The 19,860-nt window shown below is 38.4% G+C and overlaps 1 protein-coding gene and 1 long non-coding RNA gene across 8 annotated transcripts in view; both read right to left on the bottom strand.

The window, feature by feature from the left end:
* Window positions 1-16,894, bottom strand: part of LOC138922181 (uncharacterized) — a 77,717-nt gene extending 60,823 nt beyond the window's left edge. For 5 of the 7 annotated variants that reach the window (XM_070259013.1, XM_070259014.1, XM_070259008.1 and 2 more), the window contains exons 1-5: window positions 16,673-16,894; window positions 15,611-15,763; window positions 14,602-14,734; window positions 9,620-9,710; window positions 8,761-8,846 (exon numbers count right to left, since the gene is read on the bottom strand). In XM_070259013.1, coding sequence (XP_070115114.1) covers window positions 8,761-8,846; window positions 9,620-9,710; window positions 14,602-14,734; window positions 15,611-15,619 — 319 coding nt within the window. In that variant the 5' untranslated portion in view covers window positions 15,620-15,763; window positions 16,673-16,894. Of the gene's footprint in view, window positions 1-8,760; window positions 8,847-9,619; window positions 9,711-14,601; window positions 14,735-14,970; window positions 15,149-15,610; window positions 15,764-16,672 lie in introns of all 7 variants that reach the window. The other 2 variants (XM_070259010.1, XM_070259009.1) reach the window with 2 other exon arrangements.
* Window positions 11,731-13,551, bottom strand: LOC138922182 (uncharacterized). The gene is made up of 3 exons (XR_011435258.1): window positions 13,410-13,551; window positions 12,011-12,085; window positions 11,731-11,794 (listed from the first exon to the last, which is right to left on the bottom strand). It is a non-coding gene; the product is annotated as an uncharacterized lncRNA (long non-coding RNA).
* Window positions 16,895-19,860: the final 2,966 nt, after the last annotated feature.

The following is a 19,860-nucleotide window of genomic DNA, read 5'->3' as shown; positions in this document are numbered from 1 at the left end:
CTTCCCCCTAGCAGTAACAGGTGGAATCTGCAACCTAATAATACCACAATTGCCCTGACAAAAAATTAGTTGGTCAAACACCATGAGAAAATTCAGCAATAATTTAGACCAGAAGGAAAATTACAATTCTTCAGAAATCAACCCTGAAGGCACAGAGATTTACAATCTAAATGACAGAGAATTAAAAATCTATCTCATAAGAAACTCAATGATTTACAAGAGAACTCCAAAAGACAATATAATGAGATCAGAAATAAAATGAATATCTTCAGTAAAGAGCTTGAAACTATAAAAAAGAATCAAGCAGAAATCCTGGATATGAAAAACATAATTAGTGAAATAAAAAATAATCCAGAACCCTTAAGAAATAGAGCAGATGTTATAGAGGAAAGAGTTAGTGATTTAGAGGATAAAAATATAGACATTCTACAGGTGGAGGAGGAGACAGAACCAAGATATTTTAAAAATGAACAAATTCTTCAAGAAATATCCCACTCAACTAGGAAAAGCAACAAAAGGATTATAGGTATTCCAGAGGGAAGAGAGTGAAAAAGGAACAGAGAGCTTGTTTGAACAAATAATACCTGAGAACTTTCCCAATTTAAAGGAGTTTCCAGATTTAAAAGTATATGAAGCTAATAGAGTATGTAATCACACCAATGCTGAAAGACTTTATCCAAGGCATAAATAGTAAAAATGGCAAAAGCCAATGACAAGGAAGAAATATTAAGAGCAGCAAGGCAGAAGTAAATAACTTTATATAAAAATAACCAATGAAACTTTCATTCAGATATGATAGAGAAATAAAACCTCTTGCAGATAAACAAAAGCTGAGGAAGTTCATTGCCACTAGACTTCCCCTACAAGAAATACTTAAAGATGCCCTCACACTGAAACAAAAAGACAAAGGTCTACAAAGCTCTGAGCAAGGAGATAAATAGACAGAAAACTGCAGCTCTCTGTCAGAACAGAGAGGCAAAGACTGAATTATAAATTAAATGAGAAAGGGAAAGAAAACATCAAGAGTAATGGTAAACGCTTCAACATAGTCACAAACTCACATCATAAAAAACAGAGAAATTTGTAACAATAACTCAGAAGTGGAGAGGAAAGGGAAGGAACCTGCTTAGGTTAATGGAGATAACAGGCTATGAGAAAAGGGACTATCTCATCAATGCTATCTTTTATACAATCCTCACAGTAACCACTAAACAAAAATCAGAGAAGAAGCCACAGTTCATAAAAAGAGAGAAAATGGAGAAAAACGTCTTCAGAAAACTACTGAAATGAAATGGTAGTCAGGAATACAAAGAAAGAGAAACAACAAATACAGAGAACAACCAGAAAACAAGAGATACAATGGTAGTATTCAGTGCTCATATATCAATAATGACTCTAAATGAAAATGGATTGATTCTCCAATCAAAAGATGTAGAGTAGCTGGAGGGATTAAAAAATAAGACCAAACAATGTGCTGCCTCCAATAAACATATCTCAGCTCTGAAGACAAACATAGGCTTAGAGTGGAGGGATGGAAGATAATACTCTCAGCTAATGGCAAACAAAAGGAAGTAGGAGTTACCATATTTACATCAGACAACGCATTCTTCAAGTTGAAAAAGGCAATCAGAGACTGAGAGGGGCAATATGTAATGATGAAAGGGACATTCCACCAAGAGCTCATAGCACTTATTAATATATATGCACCTAATACAGGAACCCCAAAGTATATAAAGCAATTATTAACAGACCCAAAGGGAGAAATTAACAGCAACACAATAGTAGTAGGGGCCCTCAACACCCCACTTACATCAATGGACAGATCATTCAAACAAAATGTCAACAAGGAAATAGTAGATTAAAATGAAACACTTGATCAAATGCACTTAATAGATATATGGGGAGCATTCCATCCAAAAACAGCAGAATATAAATTCTTCTCAAGTGTACATGGATCATTCTTAAAGAGAGACCATATGTTGGGAAACAAGGCAAGCCTCAATAAACTTAAGAAGATTGAAATCACCCCCAATCATCTTTTCTGACCACAATGCTATGAAGCTAGAAATCAATCATGAGAAAAAAACTAGGAACGTCAGAAATATGTGGAGACTAAATAGCATGCTATAGAACAACCATTGGATCAATGAGGAAATCAAAGGCAAAATTAGAAAATACCTGGAGACAAACGAAAATGAAAATACAACATACCAACTCCTATGGGATGCATCAAAAGAGGTCATAAGAGGGGAATTCATAGCAATACAGGCCCATGTCAACAAGCAAAAAAAATTTCAAATAAATAACCTTAAAATGCACCAAAGAGAACTAGAAAAAGAAGAACAAACAAGCCCAAAGTCAGCAGAAGGAGGGAAATAATAAAGATCAGAGCAGAAATAAATGGAATCGAGACTAAAAATGAAAAACAGTAAAAAGGATCAATGAAACTAAGAGCTGGTTCTTTGAGAAGATAAACAAAATTGACAAATGCTTAGCCAGACTCACCAAGAAAAAAAGAGGGAAGGCTCAAATAAATAAAATTAGAAATGAAAGAGAAGAAATTACAACAGATATTGCAGAAATAAAAAGGGTCATTAGAGAATACTATGAAAAACTATATGCCCACAAATTGGATAACCTAGAAGAAATGGATAAATTCTTAGACTCATACAACCTCCCAAAACTGAATCAAGAAGAATTAGAGAATTTGAATAGACCAAACACAAGTAATCAAAAACCTCCCAAAAAATGAAAGTCCAGTACCAGATGACTTCTCTGGAGAATTCTAACAAACATTCAATGAAGGCTTAATAACTATCCTTCTCAAACTATGTAAGAGAATCAAAGAAGATGGAACGCTTCCTAACACTTTCTATGAGGCCAAAATTACCCTGATAACAAAACCAGGTAAGGACAGCACAAAGATTGACAAACCAAATACAGTAATACAATAAAAAGACCTTTTACCATCATCAAGTGGTATTTATTCCAGGGATGCAGGGATGAGATTCCTGGATGGGTCTCAACATCTGCAAGTCAATCAATGTGATACACCACATTAACAAAATGAATAAAAAATCACATGATCATCTCAATAGATACAGAGAAAACATTTGGCAAGATACAGCATCCATTTATGATAAAAACTCTAAAGAAAATGGATATAGAATAAAAATACCTCAACATAATAAAGGCCATATATGACAAACCCACAGCTAATATCATTCTCAGTGGAGAAAAACTGAAAGCTAGCCCTCTAAGAACAGGAACCAGACAAGGATGCCCACTGTCACCACTCTTATTTAACATAGTATTTGAAGTCCTTAGCCAGAGCAATCAGGCAAGAAAAAGAAAGAAAAGGGATCCAAATTGGAAAGGACAAAGTGAAACTCTCACTATTTGCAGACGGCATGATTTTATATATAGGAAACCATGAAGAATCTACTAAAATAGTTTCAGAAATAATAAATGAATACAGTCAAGTCGCAGTATACAAAATCAACATACAAAAATCAGTTGTGTTTCTATACGCTATCAATGAAGAAGAAGAAAGAGAAATTAAGAATACAATCCCATTTACAATTACGACAAAAAGAATAAAATACCTAGGAATAAACTTAAACAAAGAGGTGAAAGATCTGTACACCAAAAACTATAGAGCATTGTTGAAGGAAATTGAAGAAGACACAAAGAAATGGAAAGATATTCCGTGCTCTTGGATTCGAAGAATTAATATAGTTAAAATGTCCATACTTCCTAAAGCAATCTATAGATTGAAAGCAATCCTGATCAAAGTTCCAAAAACATTTTTCACAGAAATAGAACAAAGAATCGTAAAATTTATATGGAACAACAAAACACTATGAATTGCCAAAGGAATCCTGAGGGAAAAGAAGAAAGCTGGATGTATCACACTCCCTGATTTCACAATATACTACAAAGCTATAGTAACCAAAACAGCATGGTACCGGCACAAAAACAGACACACAGATCAATGGAAGAGAATCAAGGGCTCAGAAATAAACCCACAAATATATGGAGAGCTAATTTCTGACAAGGGAAATCATAGGCAGCATGCTTTTTGACATCGGTCTTAGCATCATATTTTCAAGTACCACATCAGACTGGGCAAGGGAAGCAAAAGAAAAAGTAAACAAATGGGACTACATCAAACTAAAATGCTTCTGCACAGCAAAGGAAACCATCAACAAAACAAAAGGACAACCTAACAATTGGGAGAAGATATTTGCAAACCACATGTTGGATAAGGGGTTAACATCCAATATATACAAAGAACTCATACATCTCAACAACAACAAAAATAACCACCCAATTAAAACATGGGCAAAAGATCTGAACAGAGATTTCCCTAAGGAAGATATACAGATGGCCAACAGGCACATGAAAACATGTTCAACATCATTAACTATCAGGGAAATGCAAATCAATACTACAATTAGATATCATCTGATTATAGTATAGTACAGTATACTAATTATAGTATAGTATAGCAGAATGGCTATAATTAACAAGACAGGAAATAACAAGTGTTGGAGAGGATATGGAGAGAAGGGAATCCTTGTACACTGCTCGTGGGAGTGCAAACTGGTGCAGTCACTGTGGGAAAATGGTATGGAATTTCCTCAGAAAATTAAGAATAGATCTACCATATGATCCAGCTGTTCCTCTGCTGGGTATTTATCCAAAGAACTTGAAGACACTAACGCATAAAGATATATGCACCCTTACATTCATCACAGCATTATTCATAATGGCCAAGACTTGGAAGCAACCTAGGTGCCCATCAAGGGACGAATGGATAAAGAAGATGTGGTGTACATACACAATGGAACACTACTCAGCCATAAGAAATGATGAAATCTGGCCATTTGTGACAACATGGATGGACCTTGACGGTATTATACTGAGTGAAATAAGTCAGAGAGAGAAAGTCAAATACCACGTGATCTCACTCATAGTAGAAGATAAAAACAACGACAAACAAATACATAGAGACAGAGATTGGATTGGTGGTTACCAGAGGGGAAGGGGAGGGGGGAGGATGAAAAGGATGATTAGGCACATGGGTGTGGTGATGACTTGTAATTAGTCTTTGGGTAGTGAACGTGATATAACCTACACAGAATCCGAAATACGTGACGATATACATCTGAAAGTTATATAATGTTATAACCCAATGTTACTGCAGTAAAAACAAACATAAAAATTAAAATGTAGATGAACAATATTTGAAAATGTAAATGGTCGGATGGATTTGCTGTTGCTTACTTTTATCAATATGTAGGTTTCTTTTTTCCTTTTAGGTTAGTCACTTGCTAGGCCTTTCTGTGTGTTTTGCTTCACAGAACTGATAAACTTACAAAGTAGAGTAAAAAGGTGGAGTCTTATCTTCTGTACTTGAGTGGTCCAGGATCTCAGAGCAAATAAAAAGGTTAAGGTGCAGAGAACTATCCAGTAGGAGTCAAAGAAAAACTCTACACCCTCCTCTCTGGATGTAGATGAGTTTATATAATTTGGAAGGTACAAATTCTAATCAAGTGGACGCAGGGTTACTATCCTCCTTATATTCCTGTATTTATTTTTTAAAATGGTATTGAACTTTTATTGTGTGCCGTGGACACTGGTGAATAACAGTAGGCTTGATACTGCTCTTGTGATGCAAACACCAGCAGAAGAGACACAAATATGTAATAATAATGGAAATAAAGGTAAACTGCAGCATTATGTAGGAGAGACTAAATAAAACACAAATAGTAATGTGGTGCTTTTTAATCTGAAAAGTAATTATACAGAAATCAACAACATGAAAAGAACAGCATAAAATATAATTTTGAAAGTCAATTCTAATAATCATTATATATATATTTTACACACACACTATATACACCTATATATGATATCTTTTATATTATATATAATGTAATTTATCAGACAGGATGATGCCACAAGGAAATTAATATGGATGGAAAATAAAGGAGTCAAACTACTGAGTCTTGTCACATTACAAAATTAACGGCCAGAGAGGCAAGGAGGGCATATGAAGTAGATCATAGATCAGCAGTAGTTAGTAGCTGTTGGTGACTTAGCAGGAAAACCTGTCTTCTCTTGTAAGATAGATTTTTCCCCCTAGTTCACCATTTCATTGAGGGTTTAGATCTCCATGGTCTCAAGTTTATTTTGGGGCTTGGTTCACTAATCTAAATATCTCATCTTGTTTGGTCTGCAGGCTCCCTTGCCTCTGAAGTGGCTATAGAAACCAAAGCCTTTGGTCACAGTTGATCGGTGGATATTCCCACCGGAACCACTAGCTTATTGAAGCAATATTTGTTTACTTCTCTGGATTTTTTTTGCAGTTTCTCTTTTTTTGGAGTGGAGGTGCAGAGAGGGGATTCTTTAATATTTTGTCTATATCACCCATTCATTAAAAAGTGATTTTTATCTGTTGTCTGAATTTTCAATTGTTTTGAGGAGTATGGATCTTTCATATACTTACTCTGCCACATTACTAGAAACATAAGCTCAATGTAGATATTTTAAATTGATTTTTCTTTATCTTAATATTGCAGCATCTTTCTGTTAAAAACAAAATCTTAAATACTGTAAGTCACATTAGCCTTCAAAAAATTCACTGCATAAATATGTATACACACAAATACATGCACCCACATACATGGGCTTCTGAAATTAAACTGATGCTTATATTATCTTTCATATGAGACTAGGGGCTATTCAGTTCATACTTATCGAGAATGGATACGTCAGTCTTTTACATCTCTCAGTATGGTATTAATACTCTTCAATGCACTGGCATGAGCCATATATTTCTTCAGCTCATTAAACTGAAGCATGACAATCACATTGTTGATAATGCTGAAATTGAGAATAAAGAAAAAAGAGAATAATGTCTGCATTTAATGCATATTTATGTACCTATGACTTCATTTATCCAGGGAGATTCTTTGAATATTTATTCTGTGTTGGAGTCTGTGTTAGGATGTTGTGCTTGGGATACTCCAGTGATAAAAATAAGTAACCTCTTTGTCCTAATGGATCTTACAGTAAATATAGCTGAAGTTGATGAAAAATTGCAAAAAAAAGGATAAATAGCAGGATGAATCAAATCTCCTCTTGGCATTCTAATAAGTGACTGCATCATCCTGTGTAAGTGAATTAGTTGGTGGAAAATATTTGGGAGACGGTTGAAGAGGAGGCTATGAGTGATTTATGGAAATAGCCATATACAAAGAGGTAAATTTTATTTTTAAGAGCATTATGATTGGCAACTTTTAGAGGAATCAGAAAAAGATATGATCTCAAAGTTCTGTTTGCTTGTTTTTCTTAGCAAATCACAACTGGATGGTCTGCTGGTTAACAGCATACTGCATAAAAAATGTTTACTACGTTTTAAAGATTCCCAAATACCTTCTCCTAATTCTTGAAATTGCAGTTTTGTCTTTTTTGACAAATTTAACCCCATTTCCTGGATATGCCAGCAGCTCCTCCTTGGTGGCCTTTGAATCAGCTTTTTCAACTCAGTTTAAGCATTGTACTCAATAATTTTACCATCTGCTCACTTAGAAATATAGTATTTTATTTTTAAGAGGTTATCCTTTGAAATAATTTCCTTTCTTTCCACAGAGCTCTTCAAAATTATTTAATGTTTTAGACCTCCCTTGATCTAATGGTTCTTTATTATGAATTTCCATTCAATATCTTCCCACATCACACTCAGTATATTCAAAGACTAAATGTGATCCTGTTGAATGTATGTATTGTATCTTGGTCAAGAGGCTGAAAGTATATGACATTATAAGGGGAAAATAAACATCGCAACATTAAGATGCACAAGTGACTTACACCTGACCCTGTACCATATCTGTTCTTTGCTGCGATCCCAAAGCAATTAAAGGAAAACAGAAACTTTGCACTTTGTACTTTCAGCTAATCATTTATTTTATTATATCCAGCATATAACAGGTCCCTATTCTTCATCCCTTAATGACCTATAGTTTGTAGAATAATACAGTAAACTTCTTTCTATTTAAATTTTTGGCCCATTGCCCATAAACTGATCAGTACCCTTGACTTGTTTTTCCTTAGATGTGCATGTTTCAGAAGGTTTTGTCATCCAGTATATGTAGGGTATTATGTCTTATTATACTTCTCTCTAGAGATTCTTTGCTAGATTAGAATATTTCTCTCTAATATGTGGTCAGAGAATGATTCTTCTTCTCTTAACTTATCCTTATGCACATAAAGTTGTTTTTTCTTGTAATTCCTGAGCAAGGGTATATTCATATCAGTGCTTTCAAGCTTATGTGCCCTAAATATCAGCTCCTTCATGTAATCAATACCTGGAAGTTTGATTTTACCCAGAATTATTATGTCTCATGAGAGTCTCAACTTTCCTGTGAACATCTCCTGAAATCAAATGAATGAGTCAGCCATCTTACATCCGTTTTTATCTATGCATTGAGGAAGAGTGTTATGTTTATTGGGGCACTGTCTAAAATTATACATATGCATATAAACATACGCATAAACTGCCCCACAGTTCAACTCTTGCGCTTCAATTTATTCGACTTCGCATAAAAGATTCCAATTCTAACCCTTCATCACTAGTGTAAACAGCCCTTCACTTGGATTTCTTTTTCATTCCATTTGCACTAAGAAATGCCATGTAAGCCTAATCACAATACGTTTAGCAAAGGCAGAAACGAAGGAGAAAATCATGCTTACATGCTTTGTGAGGTGGCTGGTCAGCAACTGAGTTGTCTACCTCCGTAGCCCAGTTGTTCATTCCCATCCAGAAGCCTCCTAAGAAACTAAAAATAGCCACATATCAATGACCTGCAGAGTCACTTGTAAATATCTGAACCTGAAAATGATGGGTCTGTATTTCCTGCGTTTCTATGATTCTTGATGCCATTGTTTAGAATCATGACCGCCATAATATTTCACTTTTTATTCAGCCTTTCTATATTATTTTTATCACAGAAGGATTTTTTCCACTCTAGGCCAATCTTTTACTTAGTTTCACAAGGAAAATCACATGTCTTCAAGTGTCTGCTGGATACTGAAAAATTAATGTGGACTTCAAGTCTTCTTTATGATTAGACTGGAGTACAACTTATAAATAACAATAATCTTAGACAAAAACATTTAGAGAAATTTCCCCTTCCAGAAGTGTTTCAATAATGTAGAAGCTCTTCTTTTCTTAAATACAAATACTGCTGTCTACAGATAAAAAAAGTGGAGGATTTGAGCTATTTTTTCCCTCAAACATCTGAAGCTCTGGTGGCTGCTTTAAGTTTCCAGCTTAATATTCTCTATTAAGAGAATATTAACTTTATATTAACTTTATATCTGCTGTAAAAATCAGTTCCATTTATTGTCAGAATAATAGACTCAACAACGTTTCAAAATTCCATGACAAGATTTTGTTTTCTATTTTGAGGACTAATAGTACTTATTTGGATCATCAGCATTTCTCTCAAAAGTAGAAATACATGCATCATTCACGGCAGTATCCACTACCAGATATCAGTTGTTTTCCTGTTGCTTTCCATTAAAAGATACTTTATGAGGAAATAAGTACCTGGAGCAATTCCCCAAGATAACACTGTGATTAAAGCATTCGATCTTTTTTCCTGTCTTCCCTTCATGGATAGGCTCATCCTTCTGCTTTTCTTCAGGATAAACAGAGAGAACAATTTCTAAGTGTATAATTTGTAAGGAGGGTGATGACCAATGCCTATGCTGTGTGGAGCCCGAAATGTTCCTAGAATTCATGACAAAATCTTAATAACTTAGGACCACACACACACACACACACACACACACACACACACGCACACACAGGTCTATAATCAATGTACTCAGCAGACTCTTCACAATTTGCTATCTTATCTGCCTCTAGTTAGTGATTTTCTACTTTTAAAAGAAAAATTTTGTAATAGCCAAACTCTTTACTCAAGAACAAAATGTTAAGTGTAGATTCAATAAATGTCACGTGGCCCTGCACTAGCTCTGGTTCTCTGGTTAGAGGTGGGAATGTGGGCCAGTGATATGCCACAGCCTTCCTCCCCTTTCTCTGAAGATCAAATGAAAGCCCTAGTGAAAATAGATAAACAGCACAGCTTGAGCGATCTTGCTCTAGGTGTTTCCATGGCATAGAGGGAATATTTGAAAACTCTTCTTGATGTTAGCTTATGTGGGAAGGGTAAGGACATTTTTATCGTTCTTGCTGTGGATTCTCCATGAAACACTCATTTCATCAAACTGGACAAGGAGGTATTGCAAACTCAAACAGTAACTAAAATGTTGAGTTTTCACACATTTTCACTGTGGTAACTGCACCATGAAAAGAATCAAGCAAATTTTTTAGTGTTAAATATTTTAAAAGAGGTTTTCAATGAAAATTTTCTTTTAATATTTGAGGGTGTGATCCTTATTCAAATACAATAATCAAAGCTTTATGTCAAACAAAATACACTTAAGTAGAATAAATTTATTTTTAAAATGAATGCTTGAAAAATGTGACATATATGTAAGTGTAAGCCAATTTGATTTCTTCAGGTTGAATTAGAGAGCTGTACGCCAAGTCAAGTGCTCAGGATGCAGTGAGGAGGTCCAGACAGAAGAATTAGGCTCAGAGTGCTGGGTGATATATGCTTTTAGTCCAAAAAGGGACAGAAGTATTGAAAAAGAGCACATGTTCAGAGCTTTGCAGTCTAATTTAGTGTTCCTGAAAATTTGAATTAAAGTATATCTTAAACTGAGGCATTTTCCTGAAGCCCATAGAACGAAGGAAGAAAAAAAGGAAGGAAGGAGGTGGGGGGAGGCAAAAACGTGGGTACGAGAATGCTTCACAATAATCTAAAAGTTATTCATAATGTGCTCTGCAGTGGGGGTTGGCAATAGCATCCAGTAAAAGGAGCAGGAGGGGTGGAGGAAGAGGGCAAGAGGCGAGAAATTCAGGGAAGGAGAGAGGGGTCATAGATGCTTTATTTTCTGATTACTAGGGTGGGCATGTGACTGCGGAAAATGACAGAAGAACCAGCGAAAATCTTTCTCTGTTTCGTTTTGTTTTAACTAACGTGCTTCTGATGCTTTATATTTCCTTCACCCAGAGCCGGGTTTTCTATCCTGCAGCACTTTAGAACCACATGGGGATCTTTTAAAAATACCTAGACTGAACCCCGTATCAGATCAATTAATAGCATCTCAAGCAAGGGGAGACCCGGCACTAGCTTTTTGTTTTTATTATTTTAATGTTCCATAAGTTATTGTAATGTGAAGACAATTTCAAAACTTATCACCTAGACTGAGGCAAGGATTGGACTGAAATTGTGAAGTGAAGCTAAGCCTGTTGAGGGGATTTTAGCACCTTTGAAGCTCTTGCCTTCCGACAATGGCAGCTCTTCCCAGCACAGGGGTCACTGTTTACCTCCCTACCACAAATCCTATCTTAACTTCTAGAGATAGCAATAGTTCAGCCAATGCTTGTTTTTTCAATTCCTTGACACTCTCCTCTAATTCCAATCTCAGGCTCTCCTCCCATAGGCTGACCCTAGAATAGTTCTCAACAATGATTTTTCACTATATCACCTGGGCTGCTTTTTAAAAATCACAGAAGTAAATCAGAACCTCAAAGTTCACCTCTGCAATTCTACCTGTATCTGTATCCATGAATCTGCCTTCTCACCTGCCGCAATGTCTTCACTCTTCAATCCATCATCAAACCCTCCATTTGAGCTCAAGCTCTATTGTCCTAATTCAAAAACATTGATTCTTGTAATTTCCCCCTATATATCACGCATCATCAGTCTTCTTTTTTTACTGTATCCTCCCCACGAGTATATTACGTGTGCTTGTGCATTAGGCACAGATCAGGCAGAGAGTGTTACATAACTGGATGGGATCCTACCCGCAGTAGAAGTGTCAGTGAGAGAAACTGTGTGGATCACCAGGTCAGTATTTTACTCACTGCAGAACACCCTGTGACTCCTCAGATCTTCATTATTTTGCTCATTTGCTGACAGTTTATAAAGGTTGGAACAAACTTGAATAAAAATATAAAACAGAAGTTTTAAAGTTCAATTTGGCCTTGCCTGAATATGTTAATCACATCAGTTCCTCTCCTACTAACATTAAAAATATAATGATAGTCAAGAAGATTTTAGTTTCCCTTGATTTATAGGTATAAAAGGCACACTGTAAGTACAGTCCTTTCAATAAGTGCTATATTTAAAATGATATTTGCATTTAACTCTCTTAGGTTACTTCTGATGGCCGTACAATGTATTTAGAGTTTGAGAAAATGAAGCCATTCATTTGTTACAGAAACAATATTTTTGCTATAACTATTATAAAGTTTACTAGTGTTTTTCTCCCCTGCCTGAGGAGTAGAAATATCTATGGAGCCTTTTATTTTACCCAAAATAAAAACTAAGTGATTTTATTTTATTTTAAAAACTAAGTGCTTTGAAAAATTAAAATTGTGGCCCAATTTCAGAGATCATAGTACTGCGTCTCTATTCCTCACAAATTTCTAAAATGACTTTGTTTAGATCCTGTTTTGAAAACTATATAGTTGATATTAAAAAATAAAATGCTTTTGATCAAATTAAGACGCCAATAACTTTGTGAAGCCCAACATTTTCTGGATTTTAATAGAAAAAAATGACAAGGAGAAACAAAAATAAAAATTTTATAGAAGAAAATAAAGTTCCAGTGCCACACAAAATCTAGATTAATTGTCATAAAACAGTTTTATCACAATGTCTTTTATTTCAAGTTTATCATAACCCTTTCTGAAAACTTTAATTTAGGATAATTTATTATTTAAATAGTCAGAGAACAATGTAAGAAAAGCTCTATTTTATGTTTAAAATGTTATATTTTACTTTTATTTGAATTTTTCTTCAAAGAATACCTGAAAATAAGAGGGAATTGAGGTGAGGACATTGTAAGATCTGCTTTATGACCACATAAACCTAGATTTGAATTTCTGCAAAAATTGTAAAATTGGACAAGTCATTTACTTTCTCAGTGCTGCATTTTTTAACTGTAAAATTGGGGTGCAGTGCTTCTCATCAGAATTTTCTGTAGGGTCAGCCCTGGTGGCCTACCGGTTAAGTTTGACGCACTGTGCTTTGGCAGCCCGGGTTCGGGTGCCAGGCACAGACCTATACCACTTGTCTGTTAGCGGCCATGCTATGATGGCAGCTCACATAAAAAGAAAAAAGGAAGATTGGCAACAGATGTTCGCTCAGGGTGCATCTTCCTCAGAAAACAAACAAAGAAAAGAATTTGCTGTAAATTAAATTTGAGAGTACAGTAAAAGTGCTTTGCTCAATCTATTGGTTATGAGTCTGTGCTCTTACCGTTAAGGCCAGGTTCCTTTCCCAGTCAGGGAACCACACCACCTGCCTCTTGGTTGTCGTACTGTGGTGACTGCATGCTGCTGTGATGCTGAAAGCTATGCCACCAGTGTTTCAAATATCAGCAGGGTCACCCATGGGGGACAGGCTTCAGCAGAGCTTCTAGAATGAGATAGACTAGGAAGAAAGACTGGCCACCCACTTCCAAAAGAACTGGTCATTAGAACCCTATGAATAACACCAGAGCCTTGTCTGATACAGTGAAGGAAGGTGAGAGGATGGCACAAAAAGATCAGGCAGGGTTCCAGTCTGCTGTACATAGGGTCGCTAGAGTCAGAATTGACTGAAGGCACCCACAACAAACTTAATTCAATAACTAGCACATTAGCACACTGACGATTAACAGTCATGGTCTGGCACTGCACCCCTCCGACAGCACAGAGAACAAGGACTGCACCATCCAACACTCTCAGGACCCTTTCAACTTCTATTGTGAAGTCCACGTGCCCTAAATGAGACAAAGAAGTGTGGGAAAGTCTTAAAGAGCGGTCTGATTTTTTTATAACATGCAAAATTAAAAGTTTCTTATCTTTCACGACATAAGTCTTCTAATTAGAATGTGGATTTCTTTTTTCTTTTTTAAAGATTCTATTTTTCCTCTTTCTCCCCAACGCCCCCCAGTACATAGTTGTATATATATTCTAGTTGTGGGTCCTTCTAGTTGTGGCATGTGGGATGCCGCCTCGGCATGGCCCTATGAGCGGTGCCATGTCCACGCCCAGGATTCAAACCGGCAAAATCCCAGGCTGCTGAAGAGCATGCGAACTTAACCACTTGGCCACGGGGCCGGCCCCTAGAATGTGGATTTCTTAAATCACTCATACCATTCACCCAGCATAAGGTCCAGAGCCCCAAATCACTTCAAAAAGATACCAGGACATGGGCACCTTTGGATCAGCTACAACACATAAAACGTGAGAACCTTCCCAGTCACAAATTATTTGCACTATTTTTCAAGGAAACTACATAAGGACGAAATGCTCTAGGTCCCAAGTCAGATTTCTCTAATAGGAAATTCACAGTCACACTTTAGAGTATTATTTGATACTCAACAATGAGCTGGGTCATAGAATAGAAAAGAACTAAATGGGCTTTTGCCAAAATAAGCTGCAACAAAACCAAGAACTCAGCTTACCAGGAGTATCTATAATGTTGATGTTGACATCCTTCCACACGGTATAGGTGGCCGCTGACTGAACAGTGATTCCTCTTTGTCTCTCTAGTTCCATGGAATCCATGACAGCACCAATGCCATCTTTACCTTTCACCTAAACACAAGCACAGTGATTCAGATTTCTCTGTCCCTATATTCCAAGAAGGAAAGAAGTCTTTACTGAGGTGGAACTAGAACACAGATGGTTAACTGGGCAATTTCCAAAGAAGCCTAATCACCAAACCAGATCATCTCTTGAAATAGAAAACTGGTAATAGGTTTTACCCTCTGTGAACTGTCTAACCCTCTTTTCACTGCTGCTCCCAGCAAGGGCTCCCACAGAGCAATCACCTGGTCTGAGAGCCATTGTTGCTCCCTCTGCCCCGCTCCTGCCCACCAGCCTCGTGTTAGTCCAGGAGCAGATGTTCAGAGAACGGGTTCTGCCCTGCTCTGCTGCATGTAGAGTCTGAGGCCCAGGTGGGAAGGATTCAGCTTTTAAAGCGTATGATTTAACAAGACGATCTTTTATCTGAAGAAATATTTTTAAATGGAAAGTTAAGTCACTCAATGATATAATAATTTCTTCAAGAGAGTTTCAAGATTTAAAAAAATTTTTTTCTGCTATATGTATTTAACTCAAGCTCATACTATATATTATTTAAAACCATTTTTTCCACTTAACATTATAAACATCTCTAAACAACATTAAAAATTATGTATATACTATTTTAATGGCTGTTGAAGGGTACATCATATTGACAACACTCTTAAAAGACAATCTACTCAGGATACCCACAGTGATGGTCTAGACGGATTCCTGAGAGCAACATTTCAGGCCAACTTGAGCAATCCTCTGTGTGATATGACTGACTAAAGATCCACGGTTACCATTCTTTTAACCTTTCAAGTTTTGTGAAGTTTATCAAACCATTAACTACAAAACAAGTAAAACCAAGCTCTAACTACTCTGGAGCCCACCACAACCACACACCTCATGCATCTTTGCAATCCTGCCGGTGTACTAAAGCACCCGTGCTGTCAATGTGGTTTTCCCAGAATCAGTGTGAGCTGAGATTCCAATATTTCGTATTTTCTCGTTGGGAATCACCCCTGACGAACACCATCGGCAGACCTTCCAATTAACCTGAAAAGTAAGAGCGATCAATTCAGTGCACCTTTTCTAAGAGAGAGCATGGGTTCAGCGGACATCGCTCCTCCAGAGAAACTCAACGGACACAAAACACCATACGACACAGCTTGGAAAGGCAAAAGAGGGCACGTCTCCACCGCAACTCCCGCTACCAAAGGGAAGGCTGCAGGGGAGAGCAGAGAAGACACAGCCTGAAAACAAATACATAATCAACCAATCAGAAAAAGATGCTCGCATTAATTATATAATTAATTAAAAGGGGACAACTACTTTTATCAAATGTTATAGGTTTGAAAGTATACACTGGGGATAATAAAATCAGAAAGATAGATCCTAACAACTACTTTACTAGGAACTAGAGTTTTCAGCTTAAGTTCTGCTGTTTCCCCTTCCCCCTTAGTCTCGTTCACAGCTAGCAAGGCCGTCCGAGGACTTCCGTGCTTCACGCGGTGGTACCGACAGCTCTAACGCAGCCCACAAAAGGTTTCCAATTCCTTCTACACAAAGTTAACGCCTTTTTTTTAAACTTTATTTTACTCGGGGCGGGGCGGGGGGGACAGGGCAGAATCCTGCATTTTATGGAATTAAGACACAATGTAAACCACTGCCCACAGGGCTGCACATCCAAGTGCACTGCGGTCACTTGTGGGCAGAGGGAAGCACAACTTGGAAGCGGCGGGTAAAACTAATGGGAACCCTGGCGCCGGGCGCCTCCAGAGTAAACCCAGGGAAGCCTGCGAGCCGCGCGCGCCAGGCCCGGGCACAGCGGGCCACCGCCACCCGACGCCAGCCCCCCGGGCGCGCCCCGCGGCCGGCACGGACAGGGAGAGGGGCCCGGGCCGCTCCGAGGGCCACGCGGCCAGGGGACAGTCCGGGCTCGGCCCCGCTCCCCGGGCACTCTACCTGCCTCCCCTGCCAGCCCAGCGCGGCGGGGACCCGCGGGAGCCCGCGCCCCAGGGCCGCGGCCGTCCCCAGCAGCCTCATGGCCGGCGCAGAACGGGCGCGCAGGGTCCGCGGCTCCGGGATGCTCAGCAACCGGCACCGCGGCGGGAGACCTTCAAAGTCACGCCGGCCAGCAGCGCCTGAAGAGCACTTCCGGGGCGAAGGACGCGAGCGCGGAGGGACGAAGGGAAAGAGGGAGGAGCTCCCGGATCTCAGGGCCGAGCAGCGCCCTCCGCTGCCCGGGCGCCCTCTGCCGACGAGGAAGAGGAGCTGCAGTCGCTTCACCGAGCTCATCCAGCCTTGCACGCTCCCAGAGCGCTGCAGCCTTTTGGGATGTGGTGCCAACTGTAGCAACCTGGAGAAACGTTTTTTAACAGAATTTAAGTGACAAAAAGAGCAGTTGTCATCTATGCTACCATCACAGATATGAAAAAATACTTATCTACAGGACACGACCTGAAAAGAATGTGGAAAAATGATGACTGAACTATCAATTACAAGTGCTTTTTCTCATCTCGAACGTTCCGTCGTTCTTCGGTGTTAGGCGTTTTAGGGCCAGTTCATATGGAAGACAGCCTCCTTGACGATTCCACTTGGAGGCATCGCGAACTTACTATGTCCGAAACGGAGCGTCTGATCTCCCTCCCAGCACCGTCTTCTGCAGTCGTCTTCATCTCATAAACCGCAGCCGGTGCCGCACTCAGTCGCTGTGAGCGCGCCGTCTCCTGGCAGCGCGTGCCTTAACCCCTCGCCGGGGGTCGGGGCCGCGCGCCAGCCCGCCTCTCCCGCCCCGGCCCCCTGCCCCCTGACCCCCGCCCCGCCCGGCCGCTCCTGCCCGCGCTTTCCCTCCGTGCAGGCGGCCGCTCAACGGGGTGCTCCAGGCCCGGCTCTTCCGCGCCCGCGAGCTCCTCCCCGTCGCTCTTCTCGTGTGGCTTCGCTCTGCAGAGCGCTTCTCAGACCAGACGTCTCACACACCTGAGCGCTGTCTCCTTTCCCAGTGAGGTCAATGCCGTGAGAACAGTGACTGGGCTGTGGATCGCTGTGTCGCCCTGCGTGGGCTAGGTGCTCAATGATATTTGTGGAATGAACGAGATCGAATAAATAGAAATCAGAGGAAATTACAAGGGACAAGTAAAACCAGAGACTCAGTAATGAATTTCGAATTTACTTTTTGTATATCATCCATATATTAATTTACAAAAAAAGATTAAGCTTCTTTGATGAGTAAATCCGTTAACACTGAATATACCATTAAATAAACTTTTTCATTTATAGACTTTCGAAGATTGTCTTAGAAGCCTTTATATGTATTTGTTTAAAATATATAAACACATAATTATGTAAATGGTAATAAAATTTTAAGATATAATTATTTAATAGTACATATAAAACAGTACATCTATTACACTGAAATTACCACTTTAACAGTTTCCTTGAGGAAAAATTCATACTCATTATCTTCTATGTGTGTATATTTTCATATTTTTCCGTAATTATTACACAAATTATATCTTATTTTTATTAATCACTTTTAACCAAAGGGATCAACTATTTTCTCCACAGAGGAAACTAAAAGACAAAAAACCAAGAAGTCTCTAGCTAAATTCTTATGTGTACACATTATATGGTACCTCTGTTAAGTTTTACAATGGCAAAATACACATATATGGTATCATCCAAAACATTTGCATATTCTTTTAATCCAGTCACTTTATAAATGTATAAGAATAAAGATACATTGAAACTATCCTTAGTGACCAAAGCTTTGTACCATTATTCACTTATAAATTATGCAAGTATCTAAGGGCTAATTGCACGTTTTCTAAGGTCTTGAGAAGTTACCTGAGGATTTGAATAATTACAATTTTAGCTAACACATTTGGTCCTTATAATTAATAGAATTACAATTTCATAATGTCAAAACCCCTTTAAAGGATATCTGTATTACAGCTTTATTTAAACACCATTTTATATTTTGTAACCTTACATAATTGGTGAGTCAGTGATAACTTATTTGACCTATAAGATGAATATAGGAAAGTTAGAAAATTTAAATCATGAGAAGTTCAACCTTAGTTTTATATAAGCTAGAATATTTTATTAGCATTAATTTTAAATAATAAAACCTGGAGAAGACATATAGTTGATTTAAAGAAATATTCATTCGTTTGCTCCAATTCATCCACTTACCGGAAATATTTCATAAACCTTTTTTAAAAATACTTTATAAACCTTATATTCATAATCATTAAATCATATTTAAAAGCTCCTCTTTTATCTTAAAACCTTTCTGCTTATAACCATAATAGCAAAGGCTATTATTTAAATTCGCTCGTCCACATTTTATGCAAAAGCAGCACAAATAGTTTATTGGCTTTTTTCTCTTAGCCATTTTGGATATTCATTTGCACCAGATAGTCCTAGATTGCACATATGACAAAATTATTTTTTTCTGAATTCATCTTTAAAAATTTTCAAGTGAGAGGAAAAAGAGAAATAGGAAAAAAGGTGAGCTAGAGCCAGCTTTATACCATTAAAAGATAAATTGAGGCATATTAAAATTTTTGACTTTGAGCAAAAATGGGTTGAAATCTGGCAGCACCAAATGGGAAGTGGTCAGGAACAGCCCACCAGCGGGAGCCAGGGGAAGACTTTGTAGAGAAGAGGCAGAGGCCAAGCAAGGCGATCACTCGGCGGGCTGTGGCTTCCGCGGGCGCCCTCTTTGGGAAGCCTGGTGGGTGGCTGGGGCCCGAGGGTTTGAGGTCGCAACTCTCAGCCCCGGGGCGCTACAGGCCTAGGCTTTGGTTTGCCTACAGAGGCTGCTAAGGCATTAAAGCCCCTGTCTGATGGGCCTCCTCGGTTACTGAGTTTGATACTACTACCGTGAAAGTACCCCTGGAAAAGGCTGATTGCCTTCCTCTTCACGGAGAAGAGAAAGTTGAAATGTTAGCCACACAGTGAAAAAGCCCTTAAGAATGACATGAAAGGTGAGTGGTCTACCTAAACAAAGTGGTCTCTTTTAGACGAAGGACACAGAGGCTCTCCTCTTGAGGGTTTGTCTGCTGTTTTTCTGTTGGTGTGTTCTTCTAAGGCGCCTCTCCAGTGAAAGTCCTGTTCATTTCAAAGTTCCCCAGAGCGGCCACTACGAT

This window comes from Equus caballus, unplaced genomic scaffold, assembly GCF_041296265.1.
Source record: "Equus caballus isolate H_3958 breed thoroughbred unplaced genomic scaffold, TB-T2T haplotype2-0000563, whole genome shotgun sequence".
NCBI lineage: Eukaryota > Metazoa > Chordata > Mammalia > Perissodactyla > Equidae > Equus > Equus caballus.
Note: the sequence above shows the minus strand (reverse complement) of the source record. Positions and strands in the feature narration are given on the sequence as shown.